Consider the following 19255-nt stretch of genomic DNA (forward strand, 5'->3'; position numbering starts at 1 on the left):
GTTGGGCCTGGAGTCAGAGAGACCTGAATTCAAATCCATCATCAGACACCTATTAGCTGTGTGAACTTGGATAAATCACATATCTTCTGTTGGTCACAGGTTCTGCATTGTAAAATGAGCATTAGTAATAGCACAAACCCCCAGCACTGTTGTGAGGATGCTTGGCACAGTACCTGGCACATAGTAAGCTATTATTGTTGTTATGATTATTATATAATGTGAATGAATGAGTACAATTTAAGAATAAACAAGTGAGAACAAGTAGAATAAGAATATTGGCTCAGACCAATATTCAGGACCTGGATTCAAGTCCTGCCAATGACTCTTCTCCTTTGGGTGACTTTGGGTTTGCCACTAATCCTTGGATTTCAGGAATGAAGGGTCTGGACATAAGTGGCCTGTGAGGTCCCTTCTAGCCTGTGCTAGTATTAATGACATTGATCTAAAATAAAACAAATTAATCTAAAATATACTTTTTTCCCTCACTCTAATCACAGCTCCGTCTGGTGAGCCGGCCTCCTTTACCAGCACCAGCTGTAGGAATTGGAACCATACACCTGCAGCAGCAGGAAGAAATCCTCACCAAGACCTTTGCTTGAGGCCTTTTTCTGAAGAAATGCTACTTCCTTTTAGAAACTGCCTTAAAAAGAAGGGTCTCTTTTTCCTAATTCAAGTTCCAGCTTCCAGACTGTCATTTTCCCACAAGTGGGACCTTACAAGGGCAGATGATTGTCAACAGAAAAAACAGGATGGATATGTTTGCATGTGAACTTTTTTTTGAGTACTTAATTTGTTTACAATGAATATTCTGCCTGGGATACCCTCAAGCAAAGTTGAGAATCAAGACCTTTTCCCCCTGATTGTCCCCCAAACTACTTTTATCCTAATTTTCTGAGCATGAATGTGCATAGGATCTGTGATCTCATCAGTATTCCAGTCTGTGACTTAACAGAGAAGTCCTGGGGAGTTACTTGAGATATATAGGATATCCTCAAAGTTTAAGTGCAATTTTAAGCTTTAAGACCTTAAACTATTAATTTTTTACTAAGTTAAAACTGTACCAAATCTTTTGGGACACATGACTAGAAATTTACATACTGGTTAAGTGACCTGAAACCACAGCCAGTAAGTTTTAGAGACAGCATTTGAAATCCAGTCTACCTGAAAACAAGGCTAACACAACTGTTCTCTACACCAAGCTGCCTCTACAGTTTTCTAGATATTACAAACAAAATGTTTTTGTGCTTGAGTCACAGTTATATATTATCTGGATTCTCCATTTCACTTGTTTATTGTAGGCCTAGCTAGGTTTCATTGCTTTTTGCCTTTTTTTTTTTTTTTTTGTTTCCTACAATCCTTCTGACAACTACCAATAGCTTTGGACTCCAGAATGCCCTAGAATCTGGGATGTTTTCTGTTAAAGCTATTTTTAAAAATGTTTCATCCAAGTGCTTCAGAAAAAGCTAAGTTGGTCCTAATTTACATTCTTAAAGATTGGGGTGCTTTATTTGTCCAGTTATAGTTATCCTTTTAAATTAAAGGGTTTGTGATATGTAAACTACAATAATATTGCTTTTCAGATGGGTGATTTGGGAGCTTCAAAGTAAATGACCTGTAGCCTCTCATCAGAGCATTTCTTTTTCAAATTGCTTTTATAAAGAATAACTGTAATATTTGGAGAACTACTAAGAGGATATCAGTGCTCTGACTAAATTATCTTTAGGAGCCATTCATGAGAGAATAGTGGCTATTTGAGTAGGGTGTATTAGAAGTACTAACTTCTTTGATGGAGGAAGCTTCCTGATCCAAGACTCTCAGGGACTATTAGAGGTCATTGTCCTCTGAAGAATTCTGAAATGATATCTTGTACTAGAGGATTAACTAAGGTTCAGTCCAATGCTGCTGAACCAATTACAAACCCATTTCATAATAGAAGTTTTCACTGCTCCTGAGTACCTGTACTTTCATTACTGTTAACCAGGCACCCCAGAGGTATTAGAAAGATGAAATGAACCTATTCCATATATACTTTTTTTTTCTTATTTTTTGGCACATAATAGGTACAGGTAAATTATGCTTAGATTTTCCTGCTTTGGCAACAGGTTTATCATTAACTATTATTTGCAACATCCAGTAAGTGTATGTATTGATCTAATATATAATCTCATATACAATTGTAGTACAGATTTTCCTTTTTTTCATTTACTCCTTAATGTTCCTTCTCTGTGTAAAGACATAATTGTGCCAGTTATAAATTGCTAAAATTTCAAAGGTCATTGTAAGGTGAGACTTGTTATTACTAAGTTCCAATTTTAACTGGAGAAAATTAAAGCTATAACACCATCTAATCTTTTCAACCCTCTGCAGTTTTTGAGCAAAATGGAATGCTTATTTAACCTATAAATATGATCAAATTAAACCATTTTAATTAAGAAGCTCTCCCAATTTTCAGTTTTATAAATTAATCAATCTCTCTTCATTTCAGTCCTCTATAAGTTTAACTGTGAAACATAGAAATTCACTTTTTCTTTTGTCATCTTTGACCTTGCTCATTTCCAGTTATATTTTGGATATCCATGCAAGAAAGAAATGTGTAAAGAGTTTCAAATAAAATAGATTTCTTTTTAATTTTCATTTTCCTTCTAGGTATGTGAAGAATTTTAAGATAATTCTAAAATGCTTAAAATAAGCTATCTCATGCATTCCTTATTGTATTTATGTATGTGTTGAAGGAAAATTCAAATTTGCCAAAAAAGCATTAAAACTGGTTTATAGTTAGCCTCTTGGGGTTTGGGGGAAAAAATCATAAAAGAACTGTTTGAATTGCAAAATTTAATCATGTAAAGCTGTTTGCCAAAACCATTTTGTTCAGTGAATAAAAAAAAAATCGTGAGTTCACAACTGAGAATTCTTAAGTTTGAATGAAATTACATCTTTTACTTAAGATGTTGACCTTGTTTTTAGTTGTCACAACAAGGACACCTAAAAATCTCTCATGAATACTTTTTTAGACTCACTATATTTTATTAGTTTTTTCAATTACATGTAGAAACAATTTTTAGCATTTGGTTTTTTAAAATTTTGAATCCTAAATTTTTTCACCCCTTTTCTTCCTTGAGAAGGGCAGGCAATTTGATAAACATTAAATGTAAAGTAATGCAAAACATATTTCTATATTAATCATGTCATGGGAAAAAAAATCAGACCAAAAAACCCTCCCAGAAAAGTAAAGTTTTAAAAGTATGCTCTACTCTGCATTCAGACTCCATCAGTTCTTTCTCTGGGATAGCATCATGAATACTTGTGTAAGGACTTCTAAAATTTTTTAAATAATGAGCACAATCATCTCCTAGATATTCCCTAAGCTATCTGGAACCATTTGCTTTTTTGTCTTTTCTTTGCTCCCCAATGTAGTCCTCCAGTTATATAAGAACACCTCTTTTTCAAGGTACTTTGCTTTTAATAGCAAATTAAGTTTTTTTTTTTTAATCTATCTATTTTTCTGCTATCAACCAGTAACATTATTTTAGGTTTTTAGCCCATTTCCATAAAAATTGTTAGTGATGATTAGGATGTGTATTGATGGGAAATTTAAAGTTCTTATGATTCCCTTTTCAACGATGAAATACTTTAAATAAATAGCTTTTAGAGGTATAGTGAAATGGTGCCTTTAGCTAAATTAAACAGATCTAGCTGGGGATCTTCTTAGTAGCTTTGTAAAGATATTTCAAGTCATCAGCTACTCTTTTCATTAAACATCTACTCTGTTCTAAAGGTTGTGCTTGGTATTCCTAAATCCAATGAAAAAATAACGCTAGAGTGCCTATTATACTTGAAGAAATGTTCAGACCTAAAATGTGTGGGTTGTTTAGAGTGGACTAGTATCTTTGTTGTGAGGATTGAGTTCAATCTTTTTTAGGTTTAATTCATCTATTTCTGGTATCCACCTATTATCCAACTCTCACCTGTGACTCAAAGAAACTATAGAATTCCCATTGACCACACCCTAGTAAAAGTATCTCAGAAAGTAACTTAACTACCTCAAACCTTTCAATGAGTTAAATGAATGTCTACCCCAAGCAAAATGAAGACTTCCCTTGGTAGAACTGGACAGATGAGAATCATTTATTTGTTCCAATGGCCATGAAGATGGCTAAAACAGGTGATGAGTAGTACTTAAGAGCTTGGTCAGACAGCAAAGATACCAAGATCATTCACTGCATTCTGGGCCATTGCCAGTGACCTTATTTTATATTCTGCCATTGGACATCAATGACTCAGGAAGAAAGAATAAGGCTAACAACTGTGCAACTCTACCTTACTTAAATCCAATAAATCTACTTGCAAGACATCATCCATCATTGGGATATTTATTCCAATATAATGACGTCATTGGTCCTCTTTGAAAATGAAGAATGAACAAGAATAGTTTTTTCAGTGTTGTTCTAGGTGAAATGAATATGATTCAGATAGTTTGCTGAAGACAAACCAAACAATTTTGTAATGGTGATTGGTGATTCACAAAAAAGAATTCAGAGTTTTAGAATCTGTCTGCAGCTTTGAGTCTAGGCTACTTTCCCAAGGTATTGAGAATATGATTCAGGAAAAAAAAAAAACAAAAACAAAAACTTTATCAACCTTGTGCTTCTCTATATTGTTCTGTTCTGTCTAATACTTCTCTCTCATCAAAGTAACAGGACTCAAGTTGGGATTACTAGAAAAGAGTGAAGGCTCCTCTTCACAGGAGCCTGCAGCTAGTCTTATTCTTTCTCCAGTACAGTCATAGCCTGGGAGCTATGCTGTCTGAGAAAAGGGCTCTTTTTCTTTCTTTTTTTTAATTTTTTAAGAATAGCTTCTTATTTTCAAAATCCATGCAAAGATAGTTTTCAACATTTATCCTTGCAAAAATTTGTTCCAAATTTTTCTCTCTCCCTTTCCACTGCCCCACTCTCCCAGAAAACAAGTAATCCAATATAGGTTAAACATGCGCACTTTTTTTGTTTTGTTTATCATGCTGCATAAGAAAAATCAGATCAAAAAGGTAAAAAAGAAAAATAAAGCAAGCAAACAATAATTAAAAAGGTGAAAATGCTATGTTGTGATCCATATTCAGTTCCCACAAGCCTCTTTCTGGATCAGATGGCTCTCTCCATCACAAGTCAATTGGAACTGGCCTGAATCACCTCATTGTTGAAAATATCCAAGATGATCAGAGTTGATCATAACATAATCTTGTTGCTGTGTACAGTGTTTTTTGGTTCTACTCTACTCAGTATCAGTTCCTTGTCCCTACAAAAAGGGCTGCTTACAAACATTTTAGCACATGTGGGTCCTTTTTGTTTTTTATGATCTCTTTGAGAAACAGACCCAGTAGAGACACCGTTAGACACCACTGTATCAATGGATATGCATAGTTTCATAGGGCTCTTCTTTTCTCCTGGAACTTGATCTGATTAATTCAACACACATATAACTATCTCTTGTGTGTACAACCTGAAAGAGTCTGGAAGATCTAGATACACATTCAGTCTCAGATAAATGACTAGTCATTTGTGATCCTGGACAAATTACTTAACTTCTTTGACCCAGTTTCCCCATGAAGATAACTGCACCAACCAACGAAAGAACACTGGGAAATGAATGTGGACCACAGCATAGCATTTAAACTCTTTCTGTTATTTTTTGCTTGCATTTTTGTTTTTCTTCCCAGGTTATTTTTACTTTCTTTCTAAATCTTATTTTTCTTGTGTAGCAAGACAACTGTATAAATATGTATACATATATTTAACATATACTTTAACATATTTAACATGTATGAGACTACCTGCTATCTGGGGAGGGTGGAGGGAAGGATGGGAAAAGTTGGAATAGAAGTTTTTGCAAGGGTCAATGTTGAAAATTACCCATACATATGTTTTGTTAATTAAAAAGCTATAATAAAAAAAGAAAAGAAAAAGCTTTAACAAAGAAAAAAAATTTAAAAATAAAAAAGTTATATGCAATGACTGTGGATATTCATCAAAAAAAGATAACTGCACTTATCCATACAGATATTAGGAAGATGAAATAAGATCATATATGCAAAGTACTTTGCAAATCTTAAATTCCTATGTAAATGTGAGCTATTATTTATAATAAAATTTTGATAGGAAAAAGTCTCTATGGACCTTATAATCAGTAGAGGAATGTGAAACATCATTTTGGTACAAAATAATATATAACATGTACAATAGAATGGTGTCAGCAGAATGGTATTTGAGGTTCAAGGTGATCTGGAAGCTTCCTGAAGAAAGTGGTAATTAGAATAGGTTTTTAAGGGATAAACAGGAATTGTACAGGAAGAGGATCTCATAGCCAGCAGTGGCTTATAGCATTAAAGGATGGCAAGGGGCTGTTCTATAGGGAAAAATTGGATCCAGGTCTGACCATGCTATCTTTCTATTAATAAACTCTAGTGGGTATCTATTATTTTCAGGATCAAAAATAAAACCCTCTGACATATAAAGACATAAAAAACTTATAAAAAGTCAAGTCTTTTATAACATGTCCCTTTCTACCTTTACTCTTTTTTCATATCTTGCCTAACTAAAATCCATCCCCTTAACACACAAATCCATACTATGCAATCTAGTGATACTGCCTCCTTGCACGAGAAAATCTATCACCCTACTTTAAGCATTTTCACAGGCTGGCCTCCATACTTGAAATTGTCTTCGTCTTCCTTTCTTCTTCCTGGCCTTCAAGTATCAATAGAAATTCCATCTTCTACAAGAAGCCTTTCCCAGTCCACTTAATTCCAGTGCCTGAAATCATTATTATGTCTTTATCATGTTTGTTGTCCATAGTTGTTTGAATTTATCTCTCCCTACCCTCCCTAATTAGATTATGGACTCCTGGAGTTTCTTTTTGTATCTTCAGTTCGCTCTTAGGACAGTCCTCATTCCTTTTTTTTTTGTCTTTCTGTCCACATAGGGTATTATACCCTTACCTACAGATGCTCTAAAAAACATCTTTTCTCTTTTGCATCTATGAACCCTCCCAGGATGTCTTGGGATTTACTATCTAGATTTCTTTCTTAAAGACCAGGCCTTAAGCCAAAATCAATCTGATTTTAATTGGCTACTAATAGATCCTAGGCCAAGCCCCGCCCTTTTGGTCATTTCTGCTTTGGCTCGACACCCTATGGGTCTTCCCCTCCTAGATTCATTTATTCATTTAGATTTTAGAGGGAATTTTTTGCCTTAATTGCTACCTAGCCTTAATCACTTAAAGGGTGCAGCCTCAATCAATCTAGTTTTTTTTAAGACCTTAAATTAAAAAGCCCAAGGTTTCCCTCTTCATTCAGAGTCATCTCCAGTCGACCTGATCTCTATCTGGCCACTGAACCCAGATGGCTCTGAAGGAAAAGTGAGACAGGTGACCTTGGACAGCCCTCCCTCACTTAAATACAGTTCACTTGCTTGTCAGGGCATCCCCTTCCCGATGTCATGGTCCTCTTCCAGAAGGAAGGACAAACCACAGTAGCAGGCGAATAGCAGCCACTTCATGCATGCTTAATGCCTTACAGTAACGGTGGGTACCAGTATGAGGACTATCACTCCCTTGCAAGGGCTTTGTAGGGAGACCCCCAGAAATAAAGACAGCTCCAGGAGATGAACAACAAACAGCCAGGCAAAACCTTTGTGAAAGGATGACTTGGTCAAAACTCTGCCTTTTTGGCCTGGAGAGACTTACACGAACTGATGCTGAGTGAAATGAGCAGGACCAGGAGATCATTATATACTTCAACAACAATACTAGATGATGACCAGTTCTGATGGATCAGGCCATCCTCAGCAACGAGATCAACCAAATAATTTCTAATGGAGCAGTAATGAACTGAGCTAGCTATGCCCAGAAAAATAACTCTGGGAGATGACTAAAACCATTACATTAAATTCCCAATCCCTATATTTATGCACACCTGCATTTTTGATTTCCTTCACAAGCTAATTGTACAATATTTCAGAGTCTGATTCTTTTTGTACAGCAAAATAATGTTTTGGTCATGTATACTTATTGTGCATCTAAGTTATATTTTAATATGTTTAACATCTGCTGGTCATCCTGCCATCTAGGGAGGGGGGGGGGTAAGAGGTGAAAAATTGGAACAAGAGGTTTGGCAATTGTTAATGCTGTAAAGTTACCCATGTATAAATCCTGTAAATAAAAGGCTATTAAATTAAAAAAAAAAAAAAAGGAAAAAAAAAAAAAAAGAAAAACAAAACAACAACAACAAAAAAAAACTCTGCCTTTTTTATCACGAAAAACTATGGCTGCGCCCCTGAAGCGGATTCTACCGGGGGGCACCCTGGGTCAGTAATGGGATAAGGGGAAAGCCAGAGAACCATCCAGGGATGCAGCCCTTTCTTAGTTCTCTTGCAAGGTTAAATTCTTTTTTTTTTTTTGGCCTTTAGAAAAAGAGAACTTTTCAGACACTTTTAAAAGGTAGAAAAATCCAGGGTCAGTATTTAACCTCTGACCCTTCTGCTAGCTCTGCGGGAGGCGGGAGAGGGGTGGAGGTGGAGGTAAGAGTTCAGGCCCTTCCTTGGGGAAGAAGTCAGCCCCACAGTGACCTGGTCATTACGATGTCAATGAGCGAGCCCGTGTATCTACGACTCTTCTGCGATGGTCGCTGCGGCATTTTAGGATCTAATGAGAAAGAGCAGGGCGTGCGCGGCCTCCATTTGGCAGGAGAAGACACAGGATCTGAGGAAGCGGGAGGAGGGGCGCGAGAGGAGAGTAGATCTGAAAACTCTTCTAATCACCGACTTTGACCGCGGCAATCGGAGAGACCACGGGAGCTGCGGCGAGGCGGCCGCAGCGACCCCCGGAGCCAATCCCAGCCTACCCCTTTAAAAATGGGCGGGTCCGGGGGTGGAGGGAGGGAAGGCCCGTCATGTGACGAAATGCAGCCTATCAGTTGCGGGGGGGTGCGGCGAGTGGGAGGAGCCGGCGCGGGTCTCGGCCGGTCGGAGCGAGTCAAGATCTGAGGCCGAAGCTGCGGGACCGGCGGGGGAGGAAGGCGGCGCCGTGAGGCCGCTGCTCTCCGCTGGGTGCTCCCAGGCGCCGCCATGGGCAGTGAGTACGGGCCCCTGGGGAGGGCCTCCTTGCAGCGAAGTCCGCAACTCAAAGGGGTCCGGGCCGGGAACGGAGGGTCCTGCGCCCGACGGGACGCGGTCGCCCGACCCCGGCCCCACGCCGGCCGCCGGGGTCTCCTGAGCTGGCGGTAGCTAGGGGCCGGGACGAACTGGGGAGGCGTGGCGGGCGGTGCCGGCGGCGCAGGATGCCTCTCCAGGGCCGCGGCCGTGCCCGCTCCCTCGGGGAATTAGGGGGGCGGATGGCAGGGGCTTGGCAAGGGGGCCCTCGTCCGAGGCTGGCAGCCGAGCGGCCCAGGCCTGGAGGGGCCATCCCGGAGGGGCGGCGGCGGCGACCTCGGGCTGGAGGGCAGGATGGCAGCCACTAGCCGGGGGAGGGCCCCACGGCACTGACACGGGGAGGGGGCGGGGTTCAGGACCCCAGCTGGCGCTCAGGTACCCAGAAAAGGAAACCTGGTGGGAACCTCCTATCTCTGACTATTCCTTGCGGCTCCTTAGCAGCGGGTCACTCAGTCGGTACATTAGTGGGCAAAAAGCTCCCCAAGTCATTTATGATGTCCCAAGGCTACTGATAATCAGACTTGGGGAAAGAAGCCCAAGGAAGTTATTTCTAAGGTGACGGTATTTACTTAGTGTTGCCATAGGGTTTAATAACTTCCTATGTTTTATACATCTTTTTGCCTCCCATGGAACCAAAACTACCGCAAACACTAAATATTTGACGTATGAGTAATTGAAGGGTATATCCACCGCAAACTTTACTAGTTTTTCCATATAAATTTCAAAGTAAACTATGTAAGGACGACAGAAGAAGGACATTCCTTTAAATATGGGACAGTAGATTTAATTTTGCTTTACAGAGATACACACAAATGCTAAATAATGTGGATATGTGAAAAGGAAAAAGTATGGGCATATGGAGTGGTTTCCTGAACAGATTCTCAAATTTTTTTTTTTCAGTGTAAAAGAAAACTTAAAAAAAAATTATAGTAGTCCACATTTATATGCTAGCCCCAAAATGATACCTAGGTAACAAATATTTTCTTCTCTAAGACTTTACTGTGTCCTCCACTAATGAGTTAAGTGCGATAAAATTTGAAGATTGGGCTTGTAAAATTATATGAAAAACCAGTCATATTTAATTCCTAACTACAGAATATGGTTTTATGACAAATACAAAATAAGCTAAGGAATGTGTTGAGAGTACAGTTCCAAAGCAGAGAGGGGAAATTATACTTATTACTTAAGGTTTTATGTATTTCTGTGCATTTTAGAATTGTATAACTGTAATAGAGATTGAGCGTTTCCCCTGTTTAGTTTAAGCATCCTTAGAAAACTTTGCTTCATTTATCCTTAGATAACTTTAAAATATATAGAGAAAAGAAAATTCTAGTACTCCCCAGTTTTAGAGTCCTTGGAATGCCAGCCCTTCTAGTAAATTGTACAGATAAATTCTTAAATTCATTGATAACTTCTTCTACATTATGTTCTCTTCTATATTATCCCATCTTTATCACTGAGGCTTCCTTTGTTACAAAGAAACAAGCAAAATTAGCAATATCTATCTATCTATCCCAATTCATCTGTATGTCTGTGAGTCTCCTGAATATATGTAATAGGGGAATCCACGGGAACTGATAAGTAGGGAGAAGAATGCCTAGATCAGAGCCCTGGGATATACCTATATAAAAAGTGAGTTAGGGATAATGATTCAATTTTTATTTTTATTTATTTTATATATATATATGTATTTTTAATTTATTAGCCTTTTATTTACAGGATATATACATGGGTAACTTTACAGCATTAACAATTGCCAAACCTCTTGTTCCAATTTTTCACCTCTTACCCCTCACCCCCTCCCCCAGATGGCAGGATGACCAGTAGATGTTAAATATATTAAAATATAAATTAGATACACAATAAGTATACATGACCAAACCGTTATTTTGCTGTACAAAAAGAATGATTCAATTTTTAAAAAGAAGCCAAAGGAGAAGTTCTGTGAAAAAACATAATTACAAAACTCATAGACAAGAGAATATTCAAGATAGTGATCAGAAGAATAAAATGCTGCAGTGAAGTCTAAAAGATTAGGGAATGAGAAAAACCATCACATTTGTCAACTAACCCGGTAGAGAGTGGTGTGGTTCAACAGCTTTTTCTAGGAATTTATAAGAGACAGAAGAGGTAGGATGTTAGCTTAGGTTGAGAGAATGATGAGTTGAGAGTTAAGGGGAAGGAGGAGGTGTGTGTGGGTGTGTGTGTATGTGCATGTGCATGCACAGGTAGGCTCGGGTATAGGCATTTAAAGATATATATGGAGTTTTCAATTTTTAAAAAGTTACTTGATGAGAGGATATTTACTACATGGTTGGCATTTTAAATTACCAGTAAGCAATATAATAAACACATCTTTGACAAAATTGGGATAAAAGGTCCCTTTGCTTGCTGGGATTAAGCGATGGCACAGACAGGGTTACTTTAATGTATTTTTATCTATTAGTTTAATAAAATTACTTATTTCTTACACTTGCAAATCAAAAGAAACATTTTCAGTCTGTTCCCACTGCTGTTATCTGGTTGCTGTAAATATCTGGCATCACCTTTTGAAATATAAAATGTAATCACAAATGTTTTGTAGATATTTTGTATATAGAGCATTGTATTAGGCCCTGAGAAAAGTATAGAATTTAGACTGCATAGCCTGTCTTTATCAAACTTCCTTTTAAGTAGGGGAATAGTTGAACTAGAGAAGATTTTTTTTGAAGCAGGCAGAAATAGTTTATGTGAAGGTCATTTGGGTAACAACAGTTCAACAAATATTTATTAAGTGCCTGCTTAGTACTAAGTAATAGAAATACAAAAAGATATGACAAAGTTCTCTTCTCAAAGACCTTTTACAATGGAAATACAAGTATCCCAATAACTATAATATAAAGGCAAGTGAGAGAAAATCTTATAAAACTTTTACATGACCTTATAATCCTATTAAACAAATATCCTCTGCCCTTCTTTTCTTTCACAAAACTCCTAGCAGAATTTTTAGGAAGGATCTATCACTTGGGAAGGAAGAAAAGGACATCAGTAGCTAGCAATTTTGGCAAGGGTGGGAAAGGGGTGGGAATTCCAATTCACATCTGGCAGGAGCAAAAGTGAAGGAATGGAAATAAGCACAGCAGGATAGTCCTTGCAAGTAAACTATACAAAAGGGTATAACTTGAGATATGACTGAACAGTAATTTGAAGCCAAGTTGTGGAACACTTTGAAGAAGATTTTTAAGCAGGGGAGTACCATACTCAGATTATTTTGGCAGCAGAGTAGAAGATGAATTGGAAAGAGGAAATCCTAGAACCTGGGAGATCAGTTAGGAACCTATTATAATTTAAGTGATGAGAGAAAGAGATTCTGAAAGATAGTGGTGTTTGTGAAATAATAGTAATAATAATAATAATAATTACTAGCATCTAGCACTTTAGGCTTTACAAAGTGCTTTTTATAGATATCTCATTTGATTCTCACAGTGATCCTGGGAAATAGGTATAATACCAATAGATGAGAAAACTGAAATTTAGTGAAATAATAATAATTATCTGAAGCTGGATTTGAAGTCAAGTCTTCCTGACTCCAGGTCTGGTGCTTTAGCTACTTCTTAGCACCACTAGTTCCAAGAATGGAGAGGAAATGACAAATGAGAGAGATGGTGGGACTAAAATAAGTATTGGCACTTGGTTTATGGAAAAAAGAAAAGAGTTGGATGACTCTGGGCATAATAGATGACATAAACAGATTTATGCAGAACATATATTCTAATAAAATTCTAAAAATCTGCTTTACTGAACATCTTTTAGCCTTCTAATTTTCTCTTGAAAGAAAAGATATATCTAAACAAATACTTTCAAACTATATAAAATACTGCCTTTAAAAGTACTGACTTTAAATCTTTAGAGATTGAAACAAAAATATTTTAAAAGAATGGGGCATTATTAATAACTCTTAATAGCATTGGGGAAATGGTTACTTGGAAACTACTTACTTAAACTTAATTGTGTTGATAATTTCTCAACTGTCATTATAGAAGTAACTAGCTAATATTTCTGATTCCTATTTATAAGTTATAGAAAAACTCCAAAATGCTATAAAGCTACATTCTGGCTGTGGTGAAAGTGAGTCCATTTCATTAGCTAATGCTTATATTTGTAAGCAACAATAATACCTGAAAGTACTGTACAAAACCAATTTCATTTAATTATCTTTTCCCTAAGAATAGTCAAAATAAAATGTATACAGGGCCTTTAGTTTATAAATGGAAAAATCTTTGTCCAAGTTTAGAACTGTTTCATCAGATTTCATACCACTATTTATTTATTTGTCTTTAGTAAATTTATTTATTGTAATATACATTACTTCATAAATCATGTTGGGAAAGAAAAATCAGAGCAAAAGGTTTTTGGGAGAGATTGAAGGAGAAATTAAAAAAAAAAAAGAGTAAAGATTGCATATGTTGATTTACGTTCATTCTCCATAGTTCTTTTTTCTGGATGCAAATGGCATTTTCTGTCCAAATTCTATTGGAATTGTTTTGTATCACTGAATCACTGAGAAGAACCAAGTCTTTTATAGTTGATCATAACACATTCTTACTGTTATTGTGTACAATGTATTCTGGTTCTGCTTGTTTCGCTCAGCATCAGTTCATGTAAATCTTTCCATGCCTTTCTAAAATCAGCTTGTTCATCATTTTTTATAGAACAATAATATTCTCATTTTCCAATTATTTGCTACCACAAAAAGAGCTGCTACAAACATTTTTGTACATGTGGGTTCTTTTCCCTCCTTTAACATTTCCTTGGGACACAGACTCAATAATGGCACTGACAATGTTCAAAGGGTATGCACAATTTTATAATCCTTTGGTTAGAGTTCTAACTTGCTCTCCAGAATGGTTGAATCATTTCACAATTCCACTAACAATGCATTAGTACCCCAGTTTTCCCTGCATCCCCTCCAGCATTTTTCATTATCTTTTCCTGTCATCTTAGCCAATCTGAGCTGTGAAATGGTACCTCAGAGTTGTTTTAATTTGCATTTCTCTATAATCGATAGTGATTTAGAGCGTTTTTTCACATAACTTATAGATAACTTTAATTTTGTCATTTGAAAACTGTCTGTTCATATCCTTTGACCATTTATCAAGTGGGGAATGACTTGTATTCTTATAAATTTGACATAGTTCTTTATATATTTCAGAAATGAGACCTTTATCAGAATCCCCTGTAAAGATTTTTTCCCTAGCTTTGTACTTCCCTTTTAATCTTGTTTCTATTGGTTTTGTTTAATGGTCAATTTAATGTAATTAAAGCTGTCCATTTTACCTTTCATAATATTATCTAGTTCTTCTTTGGTCATAAATTCCTCCCTTCTCCAAAGATCTGTTAGTTCATACAACTTTTCAAAATGAGATGAGAAAAAAGCAACATGGAATTGCTTATACACTTTTTTTTCTGCTTCTAATATCTAAATCCTTATCTTTGCATTATATTGGGCACAATTGAACAGAGAAGCTTTTGTTAACTTGTGTTGCAGACCATGACAGTAATATTTAACATTTTGTTTCAGTGATAAGCCAAAAGAAAAGACAGATGGCTTTTGTTTGCTGTCTTCAGAGCAAATTCAGTCATTAACTTCTATTTAAAGAAACACTGAAAGATATTGTAAAACTGTAATATAAAAAAAAACCTAATATACTCATAGAGTCATTCTTTTCTTTTAACAGTTAAATTTTTAGAAGTTATAAAACCCTTCTGTGCAGTTTTACCAGAAATTCAGAAACCTGAAAGAAAGGTAAGTATAATATCTTTGCTATAATAGAGGATATTTGTATTTCTTGTCCCAATTTTTTAAGCTGTTGGTCAGCATTCCTTTTTTGTTACTATTTTGTGCTACTGTTTGCCCTAGTTTAATTTAACCTTGATGATACATGTTCCCAAAATTATCAGTTCATGTTCTACTCAGGTAGAACAAAAAGGTTGAAATGTAGACTAATTTGGATAAGTCTAGGCAGATTATCTTATGATTTTAAAAACTATTAAATTTTATTTAAAGTTATAAAATTTTTACAAAATAAAATGAGTCCTTTTTCCTTGATATTTTTATCAGTTAATGTGTAGCATTTGGCAATATACAATTATTAAAATACCTATACTTTTTCTTCTCTGGTCTCTCTGTGTCACCTAGTCTGGAAGTGCAATAGCCATTCACAGGACCAATCCCATTGAAAATTGATTTTGGTGGTGGTTCATCCCTCCTTAGGTACTCTGTTCTTGGGAGCTCACCATATTGATAATGCATTTTTTTGTGTGAATGTCCAAGTAGCTTATCCCATTGCAGCTCAGAATTTCTCAACCTGTCCAGTAGCCTCTGCCTCCCCAATAACAAGGATGTACCATTATACCCAGGCTATAAATGTTTATTCATCCTACTTTGGTTTTCTCATGAATAATAACTGGTAAATTATTTATCTTCTCAAGGAAATGTACTGTAAACTTTTTTTAACAAGGCCTAAAATAATAATGGTTATATGTAAAAATAGCTGGAGTTTAGAAATTCATGATTATCAATCTGGTATTCAAGCTATGATGGTTGAGTTTGGTGTAATGAAGTCTGCTGTTTTCAAGATTTCAACGTATTGATATTCCAATAATTATTTTGTTTAGAAAACTTAGCTTTGAAATTTTTCAGTTAAGTTGCAGGTGCAATAACATTAATGTTAAGTGGAAAAGAAAACTGATACAATGATCCTAAATTGTAGCGTTATTTAGTTAGATGACTATTGGCTTTAGTTTCCTTGATGCGAATAGTGATAAAATATCCCATGTTGTATTAATGACCCTTTTTAAGTGTGAGGAAAAATTAAGCTTTGGTTAAAAAAAAAATTTGATTTACTGTCCAATAATTTGTTTAAAAAAAGAATTAAAAGACTAAAGAAAAATATAAATAGGAATATCTAACTATTTTACTATAATTTTCCAAGTTTTTCTACTCTGGCCTAAATTATTTTAAATTGGTTTCATAAACAGGCTAACAGGATATCTCATTTGGAAGGCATCATTAATTTCAATGTGTAGTGGGACCTCTTCCACAGAAGGATTGGAAATATCAATTAAAGTAAACATAAAGATTATTGAAGTTGAGGAGCCATAGTAGACAACTGGCAAAAGATAACAAATAGAATTTCTACAAAATATGTTAAGAAGAAATTGTCCTCCCAGTGATCAAATAAAAAAATTCTATAAATTATGATCTTAGGAACCACAGAATCTAGTCTAACTCCCTCAGGAAAAAAAAATAAACTGTTTGTCCATATTGAGTTCCTTAAAAATGATTTTTGATATTGGCTCTTATATGTTAAATTTTCTGTTAAGTTTGGATTTAAATTGATAGAAAATCCAGAAAATCTACAAGTTTGTGGAATGTCCATTTTTTTCCACTCAAAATTATAGATATCTATATATTCAAAAAATATAGATACAGAATTTTGCTAGATATGTTTTTTGGCCACAGACCAAGTTTTTTTGATCATTGATTCTAGGACCTGTAGTTCTTTATTGTGGGTGCTGCTAAGTCTTGTACAATTCTAATTGTAGCTCAAATGTATTTGAATTGTTTTTTTTCTTATTTCTTGCAAAATTTTATCTTTGATCTGCAGGTTTTGAAATTTGGCAATAATATTTCTGTGTATTTTCCATAAGGTTCTCTTTGAGGTGGTGTTCAGTGGATTTTTTCTATTTCTATTTTTCCCTCATGTTCTATCGCTCTAGAACCTTTTTTTTTTTGGGGGGGGGGGCTGGAATATTTCCTGCATTATACATTATGGTATCCAGATTCTCTTTTTGGTTAGAACTTAGAACTTTCTGGCCAGTAATTCTTATATTTTTTTCTTCTTGATCTGTTCTCTTGTTTTTCTTATAAGATGTTTCACATTCTGTTCTATTTTCTCGGCCTTTTTTTTTTGGCTGAAGCAATTGGGATTAAGTGACTTGCCCAGGGTCACACAGCTACGGAGTGTTAAGTGTCTGAGGTGAGATTTGAACTGACTTCAAGGCTGGTGTTCTATCCACTGTACCACCTAGCTGCTCCAATTTTCTCATTCTTTCTAATCTAATCTAATCTCACCTATTTCTTGGTCCTTCATAGCTTCACTGGCTTCCCCTTGCCTGGTTCTAAGTTTCAAAGCATTATTTTCATCTTTGAGACTCTGTACCTGCTTTTCTAATTAGCTAATTTTCTCCCCCATAATTTTGTTTTTCTTGGATGGTTTTTATTTTTATTAGTTTAGGTTTTCCTCAGTGTGTCTCATTTGATTTTTAAATTCTTTTTTGAGTTCTTCTATAAATTCTCTTTGGGCGGAGAGCCATTCTACGTTACTCTTTGGAGTAGAAGCTTTTTTTTTTTTTTTTTTTTTTTTTTTTTAAACTAAAGTATCCTCCTCTGAAGATGAACCCTGGTCTTCTTCCCTGTTCTCATATGTTTCTAAGGTGGGGTTCTTTCTTCTTTGTCGGTTCATTTTTTTTTTTTTTAAATAAGAGGTATTAGTGTAAGCATCTCTAGTCGTGGAATAGCGGGGATAGTGCCTCAAGTTTCCCTTCAGCTCTTTGCTCTGATTAGGAATCCCAAACTAAGAACTCCACCTTCTTTCAAGTACCCACAGCTCACAGCTTCCTTGTCCCACTGCCTGCGCTCAGCAGGTGCTGGTTCCTTCTCTCCCAGGCCTGGAGTCTCAGCAGTATAGCTGAGCCTGGCATTCCTAATCAACTGAGGTTCATTCAATCTTACGGGACCAAAGTCTCTGTGGTTCTTCTTGCTGAGGCTCCTGCCACCTCTGGCTAGCCCAAAGGGTCCCCACTTAATGTTTGGGTGGAGCTAGCCTGGAGGTGTTTGCACTTCAGACAGATTAATCAGCAGCCTAGGGTCTGCAGATCTTCTTGGATTGTATCTGGAGGACCTCTGTTCTGGCCCTAGTCTTCTTGATTTTTCACCTGCTTATGTTTGCCCTGAGGCACATACTTGTTTTGTTTGTGGAGAGCTTGAAATCTACCAACCTACCTTTGCAATCTTCCCCTCCATCTTTTTTAATTATATAGTGTAGTTATTATATCTCTATATATTGCTATCTTGGTTATATTTATTTTACATTGCATCAGTTAATTTTCTTGTTCTTTTGCTTCTCTGAATTCATTTTCACACAGCATAGTTTTTTAAACCATTCATAGTTGATGGATATCTGCCACAAAAAAAGGTCTGTCATGAGCATTTTGCTAACTCTGAACTCTTGTAGACTATGTGAGTGAATCAGCAGCCCTAGGCAAGTTCTACTAAACTGAAAATTTTCTGAGGATTAATTTGGTAATCCAGCTGTGGGTCTGATTCTGAGAACTAGCCTTACTAAAAAAAAATGACGCTCATCATAGTATTTAAGGTGAAGAGTTTCTAGGCTATACCAACTATTTTAATCATTTAGAAAAAATAAATAGAGGTTGAAATCAACCTTGGAAAGGACTTCAGCAGCTATCAACCCAATCATTCTAAACCCTTACCTCTATAACATACTTATCCAGCTTTTGTTTGAAGACAGGAAGAATGAGAAATTTCTATTGCATCTCGAGGCAGCATATTCCACTTCTGGATAATTCTGTTAGGAAATGTTTCATTACATTAAGTCTAAATTGAATTTTTGTAACTTCCACCCATTGCTCCTACTTCTGCCATATGTGGGTGGGCCAAATAAGTATAATCCATGCTCCATGTGATAACCTTTCAATCACTTGATGACAGTACTTATGTCCTTCTTCTGGCCTCTCCCCCAGTCTTAAGGTTCTTTTCTAGGTTAAATATTCCTAGTTCCTTCTGTCAGTTCTCATATAACATACTTTCAGTGCCTTTCTTCATCCTGCTTGGTCTACTCTGGACATTGTCTGTCAATTTCCTTGTCAAAATGAGATGTTTGGAACTGAATACAATATCCTAGATGTGGTCTGATGAGACTAGGACTATTGCTATATTAGATATTTTGGCTGTCATGTTACATTTAATGAGTCATTAAGCTTGCTGAGGCAGT

General features: G+C 36.2%; 2 protein-coding genes across 2 annotated transcripts in view; both read left to right on the plus strand.

Annotated features, from left to right (window-relative positions):
• Nucleotides 1–2908, plus strand: part of DHTKD1 (dehydrogenase E1 and transketolase domain containing 1) — a 66806-nt gene extending 63898 nt beyond the window's left edge. The window contains exon 17 of the mRNA XM_031938582.1: nucleotides 498–2908. Within this exon, the coding sequence (XP_031794442.1) occupies nucleotides 498–599 (102 nt within the window). The 3' untranslated portion in view covers nucleotides 600–2908. The remainder of the gene's footprint in view (nucleotides 1–497) is intronic.
• A 6033-nt stretch (nucleotides 2909–8941) lies between these two features.
• SEC61A2 (SEC61 translocon subunit alpha 2) overlaps nucleotides 8942–19255 on the plus strand; it is a 35935-nt gene continuing 25621 nt past the window's right edge. The window contains exons 1-2 of the mRNA XM_003771423.3: nucleotides 8942–9120; nucleotides 14915–14982. Coding sequence (XP_003771471.1) covers nucleotides 9114–9120; nucleotides 14915–14982 — 75 coding nt within the window. The 5' untranslated portion in view covers nucleotides 8942–9113. The remainder of the gene's footprint in view (nucleotides 9121–14914; nucleotides 14983–19255) is intronic.

The sequence above is a fragment of the Sarcophilus harrisii genome, chromosome 5 (genome assembly GCF_902635505.1).
Source record: "Sarcophilus harrisii chromosome 5, mSarHar1.11, whole genome shotgun sequence".
NCBI lineage: Eukaryota > Metazoa > Chordata > Mammalia > Dasyuromorphia > Dasyuridae > Sarcophilus > Sarcophilus harrisii.